General features: G+C 45.8%; 1 protein-coding gene and 1 long non-coding RNA gene across 3 annotated transcripts in view; one reads left to right on the top strand and one right to left on the bottom strand.

Annotated features, from left to right (window-relative positions):
• Positions 1 to 7077: 7077 nt before the first annotated feature.
• The window catches only part of ZFP64 (ZFP64 zinc finger protein), a 73850-nt gene continuing 58713 nt past the window's right edge, over positions 7078 to 22214 (bottom strand). For both annotated transcript variants that reach the window (XM_016122078.2, XM_016122079.2), the window contains 4 exons: positions 21134 to 21283; positions 20826 to 20888; positions 11279 to 11530; positions 7078 to 8310 (listed from right to left, as the gene is read on the bottom strand). In XM_016122078.2, the coding sequence (XP_015977564.2) occupies positions 7628 to 8310; positions 11279 to 11530; positions 20826 to 20888; positions 21134 to 21283 (1148 nt within the window). In that variant the 3' untranslated portion in view covers positions 7078 to 7627. The remainder of the gene's footprint in view (positions 8311 to 11278; positions 11531 to 20825; positions 20889 to 21133; positions 21284 to 22214) is intronic.
• On the top strand, positions 14054 to 17314 carry LOC118609970. Its single transcript, XR_004953543.1, has 3 exons — positions 14054 to 14208; positions 15069 to 15146; positions 16951 to 17314. It is a non-coding gene; the product is annotated as an uncharacterized LOC118609970 (long non-coding RNA).

The raw sequence follows: 22214 nt of genomic DNA, 5'->3' as shown, positions 1-22214 counted from the left end.
TTGTCTTCCACAACTGAAGGTTTTTTTTTTTTTTTACATTTTGTTACTCGATGGGATTTATTTTTTATAACTAGAGAACTTAAATTTACGTTTTTCCAAGTCACTAGTCAATTTTCCCAGCCACATTGAGTTGTTGCCCATTTTCCTGTTTTTAAAATTACATGTGAGATTTAAAGCTTTTGTAACTAACCATGCATTACTTTTACAATAATAAAAGAAATACAATTACTTAAAAGGGATAAAATAATATAGACTGATGTTTCTCTCTCGTGTCTTGCACAATGCCGGGCATGTAGTATGTGTTCAATAAATGTTTCTGAACTGAAGGCACCAACTATTCTTTTTCTGCTTAACGGCTTTATGGGCAATGCAATAATCTTCGTGTTAGTTATGGCGTCATTACAGGCTTTTTGAGGTAAGAGGATACTAAAGGTTTCATTCTTAGTGCCAGTTTTCCAGCTAGAGTATGTAGAATCCCACTTTACAAATATAAAAACAGTAACGTTGGGTGCCAGGATTCTCTATTTTAAACATAAAAGCAACAAACTGTATATAAGCTTCCCGCCCTCTTATGCCTTTCATCATTGGGAGGTTATTCATGTTATACATTTTCACTTATTCTTAAACTAAGCTCCTTTGCAGCAACCCTGAACCTTTTCCTAAATAGTCAATGAGGATAAAAAAACAAAGACGGCACAGTGAGTAGCCCTTAATAGATTCTACGTAGGCATTTCTCCTTCTCTCCTTTTAAATATGTGAAGTTTTCCTTCCTCCTCCCTCCTACCCCTGCCCCAGGCTCCCATTCATTTTCTGACATAAGGAGCCTTGCCAACTGCTGCACACTTCCACTTTTTAGGTTGCCCTCAGTTACTGAAAATCTGGCGAAGTTGTACATTAATTTTTTTGTGGCACCCACCCCCCCATACCATTTCCTTGATCGCTGCTTTGTTCGACTATCAAGAATTACATTTAATTATAGGAGTAGAAGCGGTCTTTAAGGCTATTAGCAATGAAAGATAATCAATTGGAAATCGTTTCCTGCTGGACAATTTTCAAGCAGAGTCATCACCAAAACTCAACCACGCTCACAGCTTTTTGGTCGTCACGAACATCACCGTCCAATTAAAGTTGGAGCATTTGCTGAGTCCTGTGATTTTACACACAAGTGGCATTTAATATTGATTAAGCACAACAAGGCATATGGGATAAATTCCCAACATTCTTGGGGCAAAACTGCCAGGATTTTAAATAAATTTTGCTGGTTACTACAATACTTACGTGCTAAATAAAGTGGTGAAATTTCAAATGATTTTATGTCTACACAGTGCTCACCATGCTGCTTAAGGGGTCGGTAAATTTTATATTTGCATATTGATAGTCATCAGGACACTCATAATCCTTGATTTCTTTTTTTTGCCATTCTTTACTATACATCACTTAAAATATGCAAAAATATGACCTCGTATAGATTTTTACAAGCTCCTCTACTAATGCTATTAAAAGTTACTAGTAAAGAAAAGTAACTGATCTAAATTAGTATGGCACTTAATTTTAGAGACACAGAAAGTAAACTTGGCCTTTCAGCATTGCTGATGAGTGTAAACTGGTCCAACTTTTGTGCAAAGCAATTTGGCAATGTTTAGCAAGAGCCTTAAAAATGTGCATAACATTTGACCCAGTAATTCAATTTCTGGGAATCTATCTGAAGAAAATAATCCTATGTACGGAAAGAGCTGTATGCATTAAGATGACAAATGTAGTATTATTTTAAATTATAAATAATTAGAAAAAAAACCAAATGTCCACCAAGAAAGTAATGGTAACTAACTTATGTTTACAAGTAGTATATGACAACATGCGGGAATGCCGCACTAGGTTTCAAAAAGGGTGAAATAATAAAAAATTGTACACACATTAACATACCTTAGATGATATGAAAATATACTAAGTAGAGCAAAAGACTAATAGAACCAAATGTTAGCAACTGTTGCCTATGGATTTGGGGCTAGATGATAAGTAACTTTGTTTTTCTGTGTTATTTGGTATTTTCCAAATTTTCTACAAGCATGAATTTAACACATAATCAAAATGAGAGATTATTATGCAATAGCTTTTTAACATTTAGTTAATATCCATCATATATTGTATTGTCCCTTAATACAATATTACCTGCCCTTAAGAGACGTGGTAGTGTTCTTTGGGAATATTTTATTAAAGGAAACCATAGGAGTGAGAGGTAAGTTATGGATAGGATGTGGGGATAGATCCGCTCCTATGACTTTATTTTTGGCAGAAATAAGGTCAGCTTCTGAAACGACTACTGCGCTAATCGACTAAATTCCGATTTTTCATCCCAAAGTCAGAATCTCAGAGAATGACAAAGAATCACACCAAAGCAATCGATTCGTCCAGGCTCGCATGTGGAAATAAGGTTCTGGGCAATTTCCAAATTGCCTTATAAAGAACTTTCTATCCAGTTTGCTGCCCAAGTATTTTCCAGAGATTTGCAAAAAATGAGGTTAAAAATGTCCAAAGGTGGAGACAGGCAAAACGGAGAGTAGACGTGAAATATGAGGAGATGTTCACAGAATTTTTAAATTCCCAGGATTTTATACATTAAAATCAACGTATTATATATATTTGAAATACTGTTATCAAAGTGAATAAACTGGCAGAGTGAATGAGAACCTGGCAGGTAAATTTAAAAGCGATTTTTATCATCTATTTAATACGTGCTTGTTGTGAAAAGCCGAACGGGGAGGTATTAACTCAAAGCGTTCCTCCCCTCCCAACACTCGCTCCACTTACCAGATGCGACCGCTCGAGTTATTTCATGTCCTTCGAGACAATACCCGCGCACAGACCTCCTTCTTTTTCAAAGCCGACGGGGACTGTACTGCAGAGTGCCCTGCAACTTGCTTTTTGTTCATTTAATAACTGACCTTCAGCTACTCCCCACGTCAACACACGTGGGTCGACTGAGCCTTTCGTGTTTTTCAAAAGATTTGCGGTCACCCCTCTGTATGGCTGTATCATCTGACCAGCCCTGTGCTCACGGAAATTTTGGTTTCATCCTAACTGCTCTCAGACAATGCTGCTCTGAACGTCCTCATTTACATCCATAATCAAACTAATTCCATGGGAGAAATTTCTATAAATAGAATCGCTGGGTCAAAGGGTATTTGCACTTTGTATTTTGGTCGTATCGCTAAATTGCTCTCCAGTGAGTCTTCCCTCTAGCAGAACGCAAGAGTTCTCTTCCCTCAGTCCCCGGCTGCGGAATCAAATTTTGTTTATAATGAACAGATGATATCTATTCCATTGTGTTCACTTATTTCTATTATGTCCATTCATTTTCAAAGTACACGCACTCTCTTACTTGACCAAAGAGGATAAAAGTTGGTCCGAAGATGTATGTAGCTACTTGTCCTAATTTTAATTTGAGCATTAGAAATTACTATTAACAAAGTAAATCCAATACAAAAATTATATAATCGATTCCAGAGTCATGAGTAAATGACTTGGGGATTCAGGAAACTCCTGCACACCCTTGTTGGCACGGGCGATTGAGAAATGTTTGCAATTATTAACTGCTCACTTAAAAATACATATTTGAATTAGCTAGCTCTTGGTCTGGGGCTTACTGGGTGCTGTTTTAGCTTTTTACACAGATGATTTACTCTTCATGATAATTCTGCAAGGTACGCACTGCGATTATCTCCATTTTGTAGATTAGAAAAATGGGGCACAGAAGTCTTAAGAAATAGGACCCAAGCCATGTAGCAAATAAAATGACGGAGCCAGAATGAAACGAGGCCTCCTGACTCTAGTCTTTGGGCTCTTAAGAACCCTGCTCCCTTCCAAGTTCGTCTTCCGGAAAGGCGGATGCCCACCATAGTTCCCCACACAGCTGGTCACCGTAGCATTTAAAACAGCGAAAAGTCCCTTACCTGCCCTTGGGGGTGCCCCCAAGCTCACGGTGTTGCAACGGCTTTTAATTTTTAATTTTTGTGTTGCTTTTCCTCCGGCAATGACATATTGCTTTTGTAATAAGAAAGCGAAGGTACTTTAAAATAGTGACAGCTCTTAAGGACAAGAACGTGGTGCATGTCTTGTCCAATCCGCCAACTACCCACAGCTGCTACCAGGAGGGGTTCGTTACTTCAAACCACAACACCGTGTAGACACCGGAGGCAGTTTCAAAATTCCTGATCTATCACACGTTGGTGTCTCCCACAAATCTGGAAGGGACTGGGTGTCCACAGAACTGAACACAGACTCGAGCATCACGGGGGGTGTGTCCTCAATGCTGTTCACCACTGGAGGGGAGTGAAATGGGCAAACCACACCAAAACGAACCCCAAAGCAGAACTGAGAGTTCCTGTCCGCTTTGGGAAAGAAGAAAAAGTAGGTCTGGTGGACGCAGGGCAGGAGGTGGCATTTGAAACGGGCTTTTGCGACCTTTCAAGAAATCTATCACAGCGTGAGAGCGTGGTGCCCTCAGAACTTCAGAATTGCTTGACAAACATACAATGTGTCCTCTATAGGCCAAAGTCCCTCCAACTAATGTGAGGATTGAGCCATCTTATGAGCGGTTTATCAGAAAAGGACCGTACACAGGTACTACAAAGAGCTCTGTTTGGTGAATCATTCCTAATTCAAGGTATTTTGGGGGGTGGGGTGGGGTGGAGGGTTAAGTCTTCAAATGCTGGTGCTCCTAGATCTGCTTATGATGGAATCAACTGCAAGCTCAGATTTTATCAGGAACACCAGACCCCAGACATTCCCTTAGCATCAGTGGCGTTAACACGGTGAAGGGACCATGGATGGACTTTTGAGGCTCCGGGGACTTGGATGGGAAAGAAGGTGGCTCTTATTTCACTAGCTTCTGAGATCCACCACTTGTCAGTTCTGGATGTAGGCATCAAGCCACAGCACCCTCAGCAGCGCCTGCGCCTTGGCCAACGAATCAGATACCTTCATGTAACTTGGTTGTCACAGGATTCTTAAAATACGATTTATGCTCATTGCTACTTTACAACGGGAGCCGTTACCCAGGTCTGCTGCTAGAGCGTGTTATTTAATGTGCTAATAAAACGCAGGCAATTAAAGAAACATTTTGAGAACCACTTCAGCATAACTTTTCCTTCGCAAACCTGTGCGTTCCATTCTACTCTTTTAAACATCGCTTTGAGAGGTGACTCATAGACCTCATTAGACTGACAAAGGTGTCTATGAGACTCAAGGAAACTTAGTATTCTTAGTCATTCTCCGCCTGCACTTACCCCATGACCAATTACCCTGATGCTTGCGCTCAAATAGTCCAGCTCAGGGGTCAGTAAACTATGGCCCTCCAAATCACGGCCTGCTTTATTTAAATAAAGCTTGATTGCTACACAGCTATACCCATTTGCTTACTTATTATCTATGGCTGCTTTAGCTACAAGGGCAGAGCTGAGAGATCGTGCTACAGCAGTAGAGGTGAACGGCTGAGGGGTTTTGACACGGACGAGGGCCAGCAGAGTCCCAAATGCTTACTATCTGGCCCTTTACCGGAAAGTTCGCCCGTCCCTGGTCCACGTGAAGGCTAAGTTCAAACATAATCATTCATCCATTTCCCCTTTCAGATCCACATTGACCTTGCAAACGGACATGGGATACAGAAACTTTGCCTTTCTGGTCTGTACCATGTCAGCGGCCCCTTAGCCATTATGGCCGTTTCCCAGTTTTATTTGGTGATAATCTATATTTTAAGTTTCATCCTAGCAGAGTTAGCCAGTTTTGCCCTTCTACGTCTTGAACTATTTTATAAAGTTTTATTGGGAACACAGACACGTTCATTCACTTTCTGCTTCTGTGCTAAAATCATAGAGTTTGGGCACACAAAAAAAGACCTTAGGGCTCCACAATGCCTCACATACTCTCTGGTCCCCAAACGTTTTCCTGACCTCTGCTCCGCTGGGAATCCAAGTACACTCGGTGGTACCTGGGTAGGTCCGAGACCTCTGAAGTCCATACAGCTGTTTAAAAAAAAGAAAAAAAAGCGCCTTCTAAAAAGGCTGGTGCCTTTCCTGTTTATCTTAGGGGGTATAACACCAGAAGTACGAGGAACGTTTCGTGTGATTTTGATCTCCGGGTTCCCACTTGAAAGGTCAACGACCCTTCCGTTACGAGAAGAGGAACGCAGATAAGACTCGTGACAAAGAGCAGGACGGTGGCGGTGGGAGCTGGACCCTGCGCCGGCACCGGCGACCAGACACCCTCCTGCACCGTCGAAAGCGGTCGAAAGCGGTCGTCCCGGAGCGAAGCAGAGGCTGATGCCGTCGCGGGTCCCTCGTTTTCATTTTTTCCCCCTTCACGACGAAGAGATTCGGCAGCGCGTTATCGCCTGCTCGAGGTCACACCCGAATCGGATCTGTCCCAACGTGATTCTTAGAACACGCTACGTCCCTCCTTGCTGGTCCATTAAGTGAAACACTCCCCTGCGTACAAGCTCTAAAACCTTGTTTTCATGCCCTTTTTCCTAGTTTACCAAAAACGGTGGATCGGTTTCATCTGTTCTAAAAGCACAGATATTTAGCTTGATGAGGGCACCCAAGAATTTATATTAGAGAGGCTATATTTGAAGAAAAGATACCAAAATAGAACAAAGCAACGCTAGCCCAATTCTACATCCCCCGATGTCCCATGGTCCCCTAAGTAAAATGTCCATTTACGAAAGGTTTGATTTTCACTTGTCTGTTGGCTCGGCGAACACCACGTGCTTACTGTGATGACAGACGCCAGTCTCAGGCTGACCCCTGAATCACGCGCCCCAGGACCAAGCCCAGAGCCCAGCGGGCTCTTAGTCTTGTCTTTAGGGAACACAAGTACACAAATCTGGCATCTTGCAGGACACCATGACAGGCTGAGCGGGCGTTAGCTTGATCTTTGCTGCCACCTACAGGTCAAACTGCATTTCGCATCGCGGCAGGGCTGGCCCTGAGAAATCCTGGGTGTTATTTATGATTACTGAATGGGGGTGGGGGGCAGGGAGAACCCCACACCACGACCTGTCCACGGAAGAAAAATGGCGTGTTTCTCTTACCTCGTTCTGAGGACAAGTTTGGTTTTTATTATAAGACAACAGGTAAAAAGGGACCACACAAAAACGTAAAGGCGGATGCTCATAACCACCACCCGGGCTAAGCACTAGCCAGCTTCCACGCGCCTGTCCTCATCGTAACCTTTCCCACTATACAGATCGGGTTACTCTCAGTTTCCCATGTGGTCTAAAGGTTTAATGATTCCATCAGAGACGGATCAGTCTTAGAGTTGGAATCCATCGGGAAGGTACCCCTCTCCAGGATATGGCGATGCTCAGCAGACCCCCACCTTGGAAGGACTGAGTCAACTTGCTCAGCTGAGCCCCGGAGGAAAGACAGCGCCGCGGAGAGGTGTCCGCACTGCATGGCACGGCACCACACGGCGTCTGCCCTGGGGCGGCCACCGCCTCTGGATGCCGATGGCGTGGGGAGCAGCCGAGCCGGAGCTGGTGACTGAAGTCTGGCTTGATGGCTGCCCTCAGGGGGCTGGGCCGCAGCACTGGCCGGGAGTTCTGGGCAGCTGACCGCCCTCCCTGCCTGAATTAGAGGCACAGGCTGGGCTCCAGCGGGGGCTCCAGCTGCCCCGAGGAGCCGCTTTCGGGCGGGAAGGTGACCAGGTCCGAGTCCTTGCTCTCGCTCTGGTCGCTGTGCTGTTTCTTATGGCACCTCAGGGAGTCGTCCCTGACGAAGGCGGCCCCGCAGGTCTCGCAGCGGAAGGCCCTCTGGGTCACGATTTTGGCCACGTGCTGGGAGCCGCCCTCTCGGGGCCCTTCCCTGCCCGGCGGGGCCCGGTTCTCTGTTTTGGCCTCGTCCCTGTGTACCTTGTCAATGTGCTTGGCCAGGCTGCTGGGCCGCTTAGTGTCAAAGCTGCAGAAGTCACACTTGAAGGGGCGGTCCTTGCAGTGGACGCGGCTGTGCACACGCAGGGCGGCCGCGCTGGAGCAGGAGTAGCTGCACTCCGGGCACTTCTCGGGGTGGTCGGCCTGGTGCAGCCGGCTGTGCTCCAGCAGGTCGGCCCGGTCCCGGCCCTGGAAGGCGCAGTGCAGGCACTTGAAGGTGTGCTTGATGCGGACGTGCGACTTGAGGTTCGCCTTCATGGTGCAGCGGACGTCGCAGAACTCGCACTTGAACGGCTTCTCCCCCGAGTGCACGATCATGTGCCTTTTCAAGTCCGAGCTGATTTTGAACTTGGCGCTACAGAGCCAGCACTGGAAGGGGGTGTCCCCTAGCAACGGAAGGTGTGTTTCCATTAGAGCAGGCAGGCAGCACAGACCTCCCCCCCCAAAAACACAGGTCAGGACACTTGGCCGCAAAGGGACAGCTGGGTCTTCTGAGCCCCAGCTCCCTGTAGCCTCCTCGTCATACCATTTACCGTGACTATCAACTCACTTAATCCTCACGACAGTCCCGAGTGGGTATTATCTATCAATCACGCCCATTTTCCAGATGGGGTAACTGAGGCTCAGCGAGGTCAAGTTATCGATCTAAATAGCAGGGACTGGAACCCAGGCATCATGGCATCCAAGTCCACACGCTTTGTGAGAACACTTCGGTTTTCAATCTAAGCTCTCATGTATCCTGGCACCCCAAAACTGAACAACGGAAGAAGAGGTGCATACAGTATTATACACAGCTGTTCCGAATCAAGCCAAGACTGATAAGCAAGCTGACTCTAATGCTTAAGGTGCATTATATCAGTTCCTTGGCTTGCATTTACTAGTTAAAGTTTCAGTTTCACATCTACAGACTGAATTTTACGTATGAAAAAAAGTAACATGTGAATATGGTGGCAGGGGACAAGTAAGGGAAAAGCGTAGCTGCCTCTGCACCCCTGGGGGCGCTGCTAAAGGTTTCTTTGTTCTCTTGGAGGTCGTTCCTTTAAACTATAAGCACAGAATTTCCCTGACCCTGTACCTGCCTCCTTTCCCACCAGCGCCCTGTGTTCTGATGGTTGTGATTTTTACTTTTCCAGCACTACCGTCTAAACTAATAGCTTTATTTTTACATTTACGTTCAACAACATTCCCACTCTGATCTGTGGACTCTCATGCTTCGACTAGTTGTTCTCAACCTCAGAGTAAGCTATACTAAGTCCTCGCGTAACGTCGTCGATAGGTTCTGCAACGTTGAGCAAAACGACGTAGAGAACCGATTTTATCACAGGCCAACTGATACAGTCACGGCATCTCGTCGATGTTACAATGAAGCGACGTTGAATGAAACGATGTTATTTCAGGACGTGCTATATAAGGAATTTATATTACGACTGGGTATGTGACATTCATCAGAGCCAACTGCTACACCAGAATGATGTCCACCCTTTCCAGGGCCTCTGTCACACCTGGGCTAGTTGATATTGTTGCGAGCATTAAGGTCAAATTGATCCTCTTTTCGTACATACTTACTTTGGGCCACTTTTTATCATGCTTCTTGACTAGACTGTGTGTTTTTTGAGAAAAAGGAACCTCACCATGGTCTCAAAGTCATCCAGTTTGTTATATGAACTTTTACGTGGAATTTCTAATGGATTTTCTGAATTTCTGATTAACTGATTTTTTTTTCTCTTGACCTTCTATACAAGTTATCATCCCGATATTTCCCTTTACTGCAACCCCTGTTAGCTATATTCAGATAGTCAGTCACGTATCAAATATCTCATGTCAATTTTTTCTCTCTCTTGCTTTGCTACAGTTTATCTTCTGGGACCTTCCACTAGGATGGTGACTGGGCGTAAAGTCTGAGTCCTTGCATAGCTTTGTCTATTCTGCTGTCATACTTGAGATAGTCTGGCTGGGTATAGAAGTCTATGTTCAAATTCATCCCCCAACTTTGAAGGCATCGTTCGTTCCACTGTCTCCTAGAAGCCACTATTACTGAGAAGTCTTTCTAGGTATGGATGGCTCCAGCCACTCCCTTGGCCTTGATTGGCATCTTGGGAGCCAAGTATCCTTAGAATCATGAATTTTTTTCTCATTTGATTTTCTCACTTCTATTTTCTTCCTAGACCCTTGTCAGCAACCAGACTTCCAGCTTCTTATTCATTCTCAGTTCTCCAACTCAATTTCTTTTTCTAATCTTTGGGATTTTTCTTTAACTTTATGGCCAGTGATCCTAGTTTTAATTCGTACTTCTGATTCTCACTACCTTTTCACAGAACCCTTCTTGGACACAACATTCTTGCTCTTGGGTAGATACAAACTAGAATTTTAAAAAATCCTGTCTATTATTCAAGTACTCTGTCAACTTCAGGATTACTTATTTGTTAGACTTGGAGCATTTTATGCTGTCATTTTCCACAAATGACTCAGAGTCCACAGCTGACATGTTTATGTTTTATGTTTAGGAAGAATAAACTGGTTTGAGGATTAGATATAGGTGCCATGGATTTTATTGTTTCTAGGTGATTTGGGCCATTTTGCCAATAGGCTTCAGCTTCTCTGAGCCCTGTGGCCTTGGCCATCTACATGCCAGTTCCAAGCCCAGAACCCTGAGGCCAGCCAGACAGTGGTGAGGAGGAGTGGCTCTCAACTTATGGCCGCCTCCCACCTGTCTGTAGGACAGGTTTCTTTACTCAGTTTTGGATGTTGGCACATTCCCGTCTGCTAGCCATCTTCCGTGAATTCATTGAAAATTCTCATTTTATGAACCTCGTTATGAGGCTCCCAGTCCCCATGTTTCTGTGCCATGATGGATTAGTTGATTCTATCGATCGATCGATTATTATTTCAATGGGTGGGTGAGTGGGGGGTGTCTCACAAAGAAGGGAAAGAAAAGCTCCTTGCGGAGTCTAATTTCCAGAACTAGAAGTTTGTGCCTTGCAGTTACATTCAACTAATTTTGCTACATGTTTTTGAATTAAGCTACACAATCGGAAGTTAATTTAAATGACTGAAACGGCTGGTTCATGCATCGACTTTTATTCGAGATACAGCTTTACTTCCTGGCTGCCGTAGCGAGGTCTCATCCCCAGCTGTGTTCTATGCAGTCGAGTGAGAAAACCCAGCTACCGGACATTCGCGGTCCACTAAAAGCCATTGTCCTGGCGAACGCACGACCACAAGCTTTGCAATCGCCACAGAAATTCCAATTTTTTTTTTTTTTTTTTTTACCTAGCCACCAAGTTATTTAAGTTTCTCGTGTTTCAGGTAAATGAAGGTTAAGACACAAGAGGCCAAGTAAGGCCAGGGGCTCACCTGTGTGGGACCGGAGGTGGACGGTGAGCTGGCTGGAGTTGCGGCTGGCGTAGGGGCAGAGCTGGCATTTGTACGGCCGCTCGTCGGAGTGTATCCGCAGGTGCTTCTTGAGGCTGCTGCTGTCCACGGCGGCGTAGTCGCACAGGTGACACTTGTGGGGCTTCACACTGGTGTGGCACCGCACGTGCATGGTCAGGTTGTCCTTCCGGCTGAAGCACTTGTCACAGAACTCGCACTTGTGCGGCTTGTCGCCTTCAAACACACGAAAGAGTCGAGGTTTTAAGGCTTTTCCCTGTCAAGACGGCTGCAGAGGGACTTGACTGACATGCTGGCCTGGGTGTACGGGTCTGTCTCTTCCTTCCGTCCAAATGCCCAGAGACAGAAACATACCGACGTCTAGATAAGCACACTGACAGATGAGAAGGTGTGCCGTTTATTGACGGCACAGAAATTTTAAAGACTCCTGCAGGCCACATTAAATAAAGTCAGACTGAGGGAGAAACTCATAGGCCAAACTCCATCTGGGAAAGCGGGAGAGGTTACAGAAATATTCAGGATCAGAGGTGGCAGGTGTAGGTGTCTTGGAACAGCGTCCTGGCTAACTGACAAACCACACAGAAGGTGGTCAGGTGGACCACTTCCCCTCCTTGTACCAAGCAGCAAGCAGCAACGGTATCCACCCTCACCCCCTGCTATTAGGGAGCGAGGAGGGTACTTATCCCGGAGAACTGACGCAAAGGCCCCAAGGAGCTAGAGAGACGCTGGAAAACAAAGAAGCCCAAGCTCAGAACGTCTCCGCCAACTAGAACGTTCCTTTCCTTCCCTACAACCACTTCAGATGATCGTGTCCAAATAAAAACTCATCTGCGCATTAACCAAATGCCTGGGGAAGGCCAGAACCAGGAAGACGCGCCTGACGGAAGAACCTGAAGTTACAAAGGCAGTTTTCATTCCCATAACAATTTCCATTCTCTTATGATTGTCAAAATAAACAAACTTCCTGTAAGTAAGTTGAGCAGCAGAAAGGATGTCAAAAAACGACTAGAAGTAGGAGACGGAGCTAAAGGATCTCCCAGAAGACTGTCCAAAAGGACGACAGGGAAAGTAAGTACAAGGAGAGTTCAGACACGAAAACTAGTTCTAGATTGTCCAGGGCAGAACCGAGCACATAATTATCTCTTAACACTAAAGACAGCCTTGGGTCTTAAGACGCCCTGGCTACAGCAGGGCGGCATAATTTCGGAAGCCCCAGGATGATGAGCTCCTAAAGCTTTGAGAAGGGAAAATGCTCAGATCAGCACACACCGCCCTAGGCAACACAGGCAGGTGGCAGAATGGGGACAGTTCTATAGAAATTATTTAAATAGAATCCTATACTTGGATTAGCATCCAGGGGAAAGGGAAAACAAAACCAGCTGACAGATGAGAGACGGCTCAGGGCAGCACTCCTGGATGGTGTATTCGTCGGGGAAGAAAGCAAGGGGATGTGGGAAATGAGAAAATAAGGAAAGGCAAAGTATCGCTTCCGAACCGCACGAGAGAACGAACCATCGGGCGAGGCAAGAGCGCACGGAATGAGGCAAAAATCGAACTGAACGTTAAGTGCAACGAACGAATGGATTCGCTGTCCCTGCTAGAAATTAAAAAGGAGGAAAAAAGTCACCTTAGCATTAAGTAAAAAGGGGGGAAAAAAAAGTCATCTTAGCATTAAGTAAAAAGGGGGAAAAAAAGTCATCTCAGCATTAAGTAAAATGACAGAGAAGTAGAAAGTAGTAGAAGGATATTCCAGGAAAATGCTCAAGGAAAGCAGGAATATCCCTTTTAATATCAGGCAAAGTAGAAATCACGATGAATGCCACTAAAAGCTTCGTATTAGAGATAAAACTCACCAAGTAGTAGATGTGAATTAAGCTTTTGTGAACCTAACATGGTCTCCCAAAAGGTTTTTCTAAAAAGTCACCTTGAGAGCCGTAGGGGATATTTTAAAACAACATTTTTTTTTTTTTGGTTCAAGAATCCAAATCAGATTACAAACCTCCCAGACAGATGGGCAGAGAGAGCTTCATGTATCAAAACCTATGGCCTATCGCTTTTCAGAAGAAGGTTTATAGACGAGTTCATTTTTAACGCCCAAAATGAAAGCGAACCATACGCAATTCAAGAAACTAGCTGAATGAATTTTAGGGCACTTGATCAAGAAAAACGAAAATCAGTAGCTAAAAAGGGAAGATTCCACTAGACCGGAATTTTCGGTCCTGGCCCTACTGCCATTTGGGACAGGTAATTCTTCGCTGCGGGCGGTCTTGTGTATTATAGGGTATTTAGCAGCGCCTCCCTCCCCATTGGGAGAGTTAAATGTTTTCAGCTATTGCCAAATGTCCCCTGCGGGGGTAGGGGCATAACACTGTACCTGGCTGAGGACTATTCCAGACAATGGAGAGAGAAGGGCGACTTTGGACAGACGAGGTCAACTTTGCCCCCAATATATTTAGAAGATTCCATAAAATGGATGGCGGAGCGGGCAGACATAAAAATTACCAAGTAAAACGGATCGATAATAACTTAAAAAAAAAAAATCGCTACGTCAGAGGAAAGTTGTTTACTGCGGAAGTATTTGCTGCCCTTCTTCCCTCCCAGGAGAATTCTGCTTTCCTGTCTCGGGGACTGCAGGCTTGGGCATGTGACTTGCCCTGCCCGTTGAAATAGGCCCAAAAGCGATGAGTCAGCGTTAGGCAGCCGCTTTTCCGAGCCAGTGGACAGTCTGCCACCATTCCTTTCTCTTGCCCAAGACAACTTGTAACACTCCCGATTGGGGGTTCTTAACTTGAGGCTTGGAGATAAAATGGAGAGGATCCAAGACCTTGCAAGGGGAACCATGACCTTCTTATTTCTACATACAGCCCCTGGTTGGAATCTGGCACGTCCTCCAGGTACGAATGTAGTTCCGAGACCACTCTCCTGACGGGACCCGAGGCCTTCGGGAACAGGCGCGAGCCATGTTTGCAGTACACTGCACTTTGCTGCGGTTCTCAGCATGACACCGATGTTCATCACGGCTTCCGTGAAGGTAGTTAGACCAGCCGTGAGATCCCAACCTTACATGCAGACCTTCTCAGTGCTATAGTGCATACTGATCATAGCGGGGAAGGTATCGTTAAAATACAGACTTTTCCCCCCCAGCTTTGAGATACAAATGACCTATAACATCGTGGAGGGTACACAATGATGATGTAATGTGCTGAGGAATAATTAACGCATCTGATTGTGGTAATGCCTCTATCGCTTCAGATAATTACCACTTTTTTGGGGGGGGGTCGGGAGGTGAGAACACTTAAGATCTATTCTCTTAGCAAGTTTCAAATATATAATACCACACTGTTCACTACGGTCACCACGCTGTATGTTTTATCCTCAGAACTTACTCGTCTTATAACTGGAAGTGTGTATGTACCCTTTGACAACCATCTCCCCAACTCTCAAGTCAAATTTACAGAAACGAAGTAAAATGCAGTTTCTCATTTAGTGGCTCTGGGTGGGGCTTGAGATTCTGCATTTCTAACAAGCTCCCAGGAGGGATGCTGACGTTTCTGGTTTTTACCACCCTTCAGGGAGCAAGGGTTTAGTGTATTAACATACCACACGCTTAGTGCTTTGACAGCGAATGTCCTGAAAGACAGTTTTTAAATGCGACTTTGCTACATTTAAAAACATTATTCTGGGAAAGGCTCGGGATTGCCAGGAGTCCACAGCAAATAAAAGGTCAAGAACGCCTTTATCTGGTGTGTTCCAGACGGAGGCCACTCTACCAGCTGGGTCCTGGAGAGAAGCCCACAGGCACAGAGCTGTGACTGACTTTGGGGACACTGGGGTGAGCAGAGCAGTCTTCAGTTGCCACTGAGATTGATATTGTCATCCCAGCCTAATCTACACCCTTTCTCCATTCTCTGGGGAGGGGCGGGGGGAAGTCATAAGCAGAGAAAGTATTGTGGGCATATTCTATCAAATTATGTGAGTATACTCTATCAAATTATTTAGAAGCGTTTCCACATTCGATTAACTGTTTAATAGTATAAAGATCAAAAATGCTGCGGGTCCCTTTTAACTCAGACATCAATGGCAAATGAAGAAATACAAAGTAGGATTACAAAATACAAACATTGTAAGTCAATCACTTTATAAGGCTAGATAAACGCCACAGGACTATCTTGAAAAGGAGCAAAACATGTGAAATTCAACCATCATTCTCCATTTAATGCCCTCCCCCTGCAAAAACAAAACAAAACAAAGCACTAACCTCAGGAGGCTAGGAATAAGAAACTTCTTAAACACGATCAATGTTCTCTAAGAGAAGTCTAGGGACTCAACCCACAAATGGTAAGATCAAAGCACTCCTTTGGAGCATGGACCAGTGCCAGCCTGTGGCCTGTTAGAAACAAGGGCCTCACGACAAGAGGTGAGCGGTGGTGGGTGAGCAGGTGAAGCTTCATCTGTATCAGCAGGCGCTCCCCAGCGCTAGCATCACTGCCTCAGCTCCACCTCAGATCATGAGGCATTAGATTCTCATAGGAGCACCTGTCCCTGGTGCCAAAAAAAAGTGGGTGGGGACCGCGCATTAGAGGAAGGGATAAGGTACGGATGGTTTACTCTGTTGTAATCTCTGGCTCTGACCTGCAGCCCCTGGGCCAAGGCTCTCAAGATGAAGTAGAAAGAGAGGAATGGAAAATATTATTTGCCTATGATAGCCTACCTAGACAATCCAGAAGAATCAACTTGGACTATCAGGATGAAGGAGAGAACAGCAAGGGGCTTGGGGAGAACACTCGAAATTGATTTTTAAATGGCTTTGCTACAATTAGCACTTTATCAAGTTTCCACGGGCCTCTGCCCCCACACCCCCAATCCTAGTCCTGTCCCTAAAGATGACCACATCCTCTCTGGATTGGGAGGTAGGGAAGAAGGGTGTGGTCATGGTGAAATTAAAGGCTAGGCAATATATGGTATTCTGAGAGTCACTATTTTAATAGAGCACTTCAGCTAGCCTAATGAAGGAAGTGCAGAATTTGTTTCATTTGTACTTTATGGCTTATCGGCCTTTCGTGTGAATGTGGGTATCTGTATTTCTTAGGGGGTTGCCTATTTATATCCTTCTCCATTGGGTTATCTTTGATTTGTAGGAATCCCTGTGTGTCCTGAAGATTAATTCTACCCTATGTGGCAAATTTCGTCTTGTGAGACATTTGTCTTCTTAGCGGTACCTTGTCATAAATTTTAACTGTAGTCATAGTTAATCTGACCTCTTTGTGGTCTCTGCTAATTGTCTGCCTGTCTACTCATACCATAAATTTATCCTTGTACATTTTCTAATTATAGAAAGTTACTGTTATTTGGAATTTGTGAATGGTGAAGGGATATAACCTTTGTTCTCATAGACTGCCGACTGTCCTGGCCCCATATATCAGAGTTCACCCATTCCTCCATTGGCCTGAAATAGTGTTTATTAAGTGTTTAATCTGTTATCTACACAAGTCTGTTTCTATACTCTGTTACATATTTATTTATTCCAGCTCTAATATTCATACTGTTTGAATCACAGCTTTACATTGTGATTTCTGATAAAGCGAATGTCTTGTGCAAGATTTTGAAGCTACTTTTGTGTGCCTTCTCTCTTCCAGATGAATTTTACTATCCAAAAAAGCAGGTCAAAGAGTGGTATGGAAGTCGAGGTGGCAAAAGAAACAACAAACAAGCCTCGTCCTGTCATTGGAACCTTTCAAACGATACAATTTATTCACCTGTTACTAGAATGATTAAAAAATTTGAAAATGTGTGTATATATGTATACATATATACACATACACACTCAGTAAAGTTCAGAAAATCGATGCTGTTTACATTGATTTTTCTCTTTTTTTTTTTGCTTAAGATTTTATATAGGGAAAAAAATAAGAATAAAGCATTTCTATCCTGCCCTCCTCTGCTTTACTTCCACTGTTCCTATGGTGTGACTGAAAATTTAGTTTTTCCATCCAAGGACAAACTTGCATTTATGGAGTATAGACATACATATATATATATATATAAAAAAACAAATCCTAACATAATTTTAGAATATAGGTAATAAAAAGAGATCGAATCCAAGTTCGAGGCCTGACTTTCCAAGACTTCTCCAATGTGATCACAGTCTAGCTTTCTAATTTACTCTCCAATGTGATCACAGCCTAGCTTTCTAATTTACTCTCCAATGTGATCACAGCCTAGCTTTCTAATTTACTCTCCAATGTGATCACAGCCTAGCTGTCTAATTTACTCTCCAATGTGATCACAGCCTAGCTGTCTAATGTACTCTCCCTTAGCAAGCCGAGGCACACAGACACCTGTTCTTAGCCACGCCCGTATTTCCCTGTCCCACTCTCCCTCCGTGGTTCACAAGGTGCCGTCTGTGAGGGCCTGGGGGCCCGTGAGACCCTCTGGTCAAACATATATTCGGACGAGGACTAAAGCACCATTCGTCTTTGGCGTTGCCGACGGGTGCACACGGATACCGGAACGGCGATGGGCATGGCTGTTGGCAGCTTAGCAGACTGCCGGCTCCGTCCTCACCGCCACGCCTGCCCTGTGAGGCCGGGGCCCGTGTCGCTTAGCCTTCACTGCTCGCAAGGATGTCCTGTCGCTTTAAATCTAATTTTTTTTTTTAAACATTCTGGGTAACAAAATGGGAAGTACACGTAACATGCTTCTGCTGCAAAGCAAAATACACTGGTCGTCTTGAGAACCAGCACGTGCGTGTGTGCGCGTGCGTGTGCGTGTGTGCTTGCGTGCGTGTGGGGGGGGGTGGTTGCACTGCAAACCAGGTACTTTTTTCCACGCAGCACCATTTTGATTTAAAAGCACTGACAAAGCACGGGTTTTTTTTTTTTTTTTTTTCCAGATTTGGGATTTGGCAGACGTTTTCTTACAAATGTTATGTTAATATGTAATGGGCTTACTGTTACTTTTAAAAGACTGTTTTTAAGTTTCAGATTGCTAATGCCATAACTACAGATAAAATGCAAAAACTCTTTGCGGGGGCGGGTCTTAATTTTTAAGTGTAAAAGGATCTCGAAACGGTGGTTTGAGAACGACTGCTCTACCAATTTGGCCAAGATCTGGGGTTCGAGCCTTAAAGGACCACCTATACACATATGGCCATCCCTGCCCCCCACTTATGGCTGGCTCAGAGACGCCATTTGGCCTGTGTATTAGTTCTTTTCTTGGTAATGGGATCGTCTCTTTGTAGCTGGGCCCATGGCCACGCAGATTCAAGATTTCGCTCCCACAGCTAAGAGTGGCCACGTGACTAACTTCTGGTCAAGTGGGCATGAACCCAAGTGTTGTGTATAAGTGCCGGCGTGTGGCCTTCGGGTGGCAGCAGGCCAGCTCAGACCTTGCCAGTGAAGAGGCACCTCCTTGGGACGTCGACGCGACCAAACAAGAGCCTGAGTCCCTGAAGCCACGGGGCCGGCCACCAGACTTAACTTGGACCATGTCACAGGACAAAAACACTTGGGTTTCAAGCCACTGTTAGCTGGATCGCACTATTCCACTCACGACAAGGTCATGCCCTGATGGAGGGGTGCGATCAGCCCCCCAGGTTCCACTCCTACTTTTCACTGGTTAAGAGATTCAGAAAACTGGACCCAGAGAAGTAGCCTAAGTATACACCCACTAGAGGATGTCCCCCATCTACCTCCCCGACTCGGTGAACCCCGCAAAGGACAGGGCCTCGTCTCACGCTTTCTGTACCCCCACCATGCTGTGCTATTCTGGTGAGATATCACTGATGTAGCCCCTGCCTCTCTCTGCAGGTCCACCTTGGCACCACTGACTCTTGGGGCCTGATCGACCCTCGCTGCAGGTCCTGCCCTGTGTGTTGTAGGATTCTGCAGCACCTCTGTCTGGCTCCCACCCCACAGACGGCAGCAGCGTGGCCGCAGCTGACGACGGCTCCGCGGAACCTGCCTAAACCCAACACACTGGTGGGGGTCCCGCCTTTGTTTAAGCAGACCCTGCGATTTGCATGCTCTCGCTGACATTATCCTGGCAGCCCTGTTCTCTCTCGCAGAGGATCAGACATTCCTCTCGCTTAGAGGCCTTTCACGATCCACCCTTCCCGGGCAAAACGGAGCTTTCATTCTCTTCCTGCCACAGCACGCCGGCCCCTGCAGCCGAGACGACTCATTGTCCACAACGCTGTCCTAACGATGTTGCTGCAGAGTCCTACCTGGGCAGGGGCTGCCCTTCTGGAAACCATTTCTCAGTCCCCCACTTGGTGCTCGATATGGCCATGACCAGGTTCCGCTCCTACGCCAGTCACAAGGTCTGCCACTTCTGGGGCCCGAGGGAGGGGGGCTGCGGACCCCTCCCCTCACTTCTGTTTTCCACTGGTTACGACATCTGGACCCAGAGATGAATGCGTATGTTAAGGATGACAGAGCCGTTCCACCAGCCGTGAACTTGCTTCTCAAACTGTACTTGAGAAAGAAACCTGACTACGTTTAAGGCGCTTACTTCGGTTTCTGTCAGAGCAAAGAGACCGGCACCCTAGCTCATACGGCCTAGCAGGCGGTCTACACTAGAGACAGGAGACTGGCAACACTGTGTAAAGAGCCAGATGGTACATATCTCGGGCTTCGTGCGGCAGTCTCTCTAGCGACTACTCGGCAACATCGGTGTGGGGCCACCGCTGGCTCAGGCAACGGGTGGACCAACGGGCATGGCGGAAGGCTGGGTACAGCCCATGGGCTGTAGTGCGAGGCCCTGCCTGGTTCTAGAGCACGACATTGCTTGATCCCAGGACGTCTTATTTCTGTGTTCTCAGCTCCTTCGAATCACCTTTAAGAAGCAACCTCATTGCCCTATGACCTCATTGTTACTATGGCCACAGGTCTTGAGCGGCCATCCCTCTGCCGAGCTCCCCAACCGCATCTCAGACCCATTCAAAAGCCAAAATTATTATATCGATAAATTTCTGAGGATAGGAATTCTACGAGTAGACTAGCTAGCTAGTTCTGGCTGAAGGTTTCTCATCGGGTTATAACCAAGGTGTTGGCTAGACCTGTGAAACGTGAAGGTTTCACTAGGACTGGAGGACCTGTGTTCAAGTTCCCGCATCATCTCGCACCCAATTCTGCTCCTTCCAAGCCTTTGCACCTGCTGGTCCCTGTGCCCGGAAGGCTTCCTTCTCCCCCTTGGCTGGTTACTTAGCCATCTTCCATCTTCCACGTCAAGCGCCTCTTTAAAAGCCTTTCGCGACCAGCCTAGAGCAAATCCCGCGACTGAAGGTTCTCCCAGCTCTTTGACCTCACCTCCGTCAGTTACCATTTTTGCCTGTTTGTGACTTGTTAGGTCACGGCCTGCCCCACTGGACTAAATCTCATGCGGCAGAGACTGTTTCTGTCTCGCTCACCACTCATATGCCTGAGCGTCTAATTCACATCCATTTCCTTGGGGAATTTTTTTGGTTTGTTTTTAACACTAAAGTGCTGAGCCAACGAACAAACACACCTACCCGTGTGGATTCTTAGGTGACGGTCCAAATCTTTCATGCCGTGAACAGTTTTGAAGTGGCAACCTAGAAGAGAACGGGGCGAAGAAACAGCTTTTCTTAAAATACAACCTCAGGAAGGAGGCGACTGCGCGTCTGACCTTCTGGTGAGTCGCGCTGAGCTCTGCTGCCACGGGATGCTCAGAACCCGCAGCGGACGCGTGAGTGTGCGCCAAGGGAGTGCCAAAGGATGCGGTGAGGGGCTCACGCAGGGCGCACGCAACAGCGCCTGGCACGGCGGCGGGCTCGGCGTGTTCCGGAACAGTCTTTACCTGGATAGCAGCAGTTGAACGTCCTCTCTCCGAGGGTCGCCGTTTGTTCCTTTGACTCAGAGGAGAGAGCTATGCCGGGGCCTTTCTGGGCGTCGCTGCTGTCAGTGGAGGGACAAGCTGGGTTTGGGACATCATTATCTAGTTCTGAAGCTGAAATTGAAAAAAAAAAAAAAAAAGAGAGAGAGAAGTGTTTCTTAATTTCTCAAATATAACCGCCATGGCAAGTTTTATAATATGGCAGGTTTGTGCATTTCACTTCCCTTTACCTCCCCCTCCTCCCCCCCCACCCCCAAAACATTAAAAACTAAAAGCCACAAACACTCAGGTCTTAGAAAAACTCTCCTCCTCTCAATACCAATTTCCAGGAAATACAGGGGACAAAAGAACATGGTAACATGACGGGGACACAAGTGGCAAGATCCGGACTGTAAACCATCACAGGCCAATACTTCATAAAATGCAATAAGCACAAATTATGAGAACAGGGGAACAAAACGAAAAGAAAAGCCCAGACGTTGCTATCAGGTGTAACGGAGCTGGATGGAGGCCACGGCAAAGTCGAGCTGTTTTTTAAACGCTTCTCTCCACTCCTGAACTTGTTTGGTGTCAATTTGGTAACAAGTCACAGATCGCACTGCTTCAGGCACCACTGCTCTCCAGGGCAAGATGCAGGGTTTCAGCAACGCAACTGAAGGAAGATGGGAGAACTCGAGACTAAAAGACTCGAGATGCTGGTCTGTAACATCAGAACCCCATTTGGATCCTGATTGAAGCACATTGTAAAACCATTTAAGACGGTAAGATGATGAACGCTTAACTGGAACCTCGACAAGGGATATATTTTTTTAAGGGTATGAAGGTGAAATTAGTTTTTAAAACATTCTCATAACTTAGGGGTGAATATTTATAAGTTGTACATGTGTCTGATTTGCTTTAAAACAATCCGGGGCGGGGATATAGTTAGAACCGAAGAGACGAGATTGGCCACAGGTAACTAACCGCTCAAACTCAGAACAGGTGTGGGGAGCTCACCGCACCGTTCTACATTCAGTAAGGTTGAAGCTTGCAACATCACCATTTC

The sequence above is a fragment of the Rousettus aegyptiacus genome, unplaced genomic scaffold (assembly GCF_014176215.1).
Source record: "Rousettus aegyptiacus isolate mRouAeg1 unplaced genomic scaffold, mRouAeg1.p scaffold_m13_p_12, whole genome shotgun sequence".
Classification (NCBI taxonomy): Eukaryota; Metazoa; Chordata; class Mammalia; order Chiroptera; family Pteropodidae; genus Rousettus; species Rousettus aegyptiacus.
This window is presented reverse-complemented; position numbering and strand designations above follow the sequence as displayed.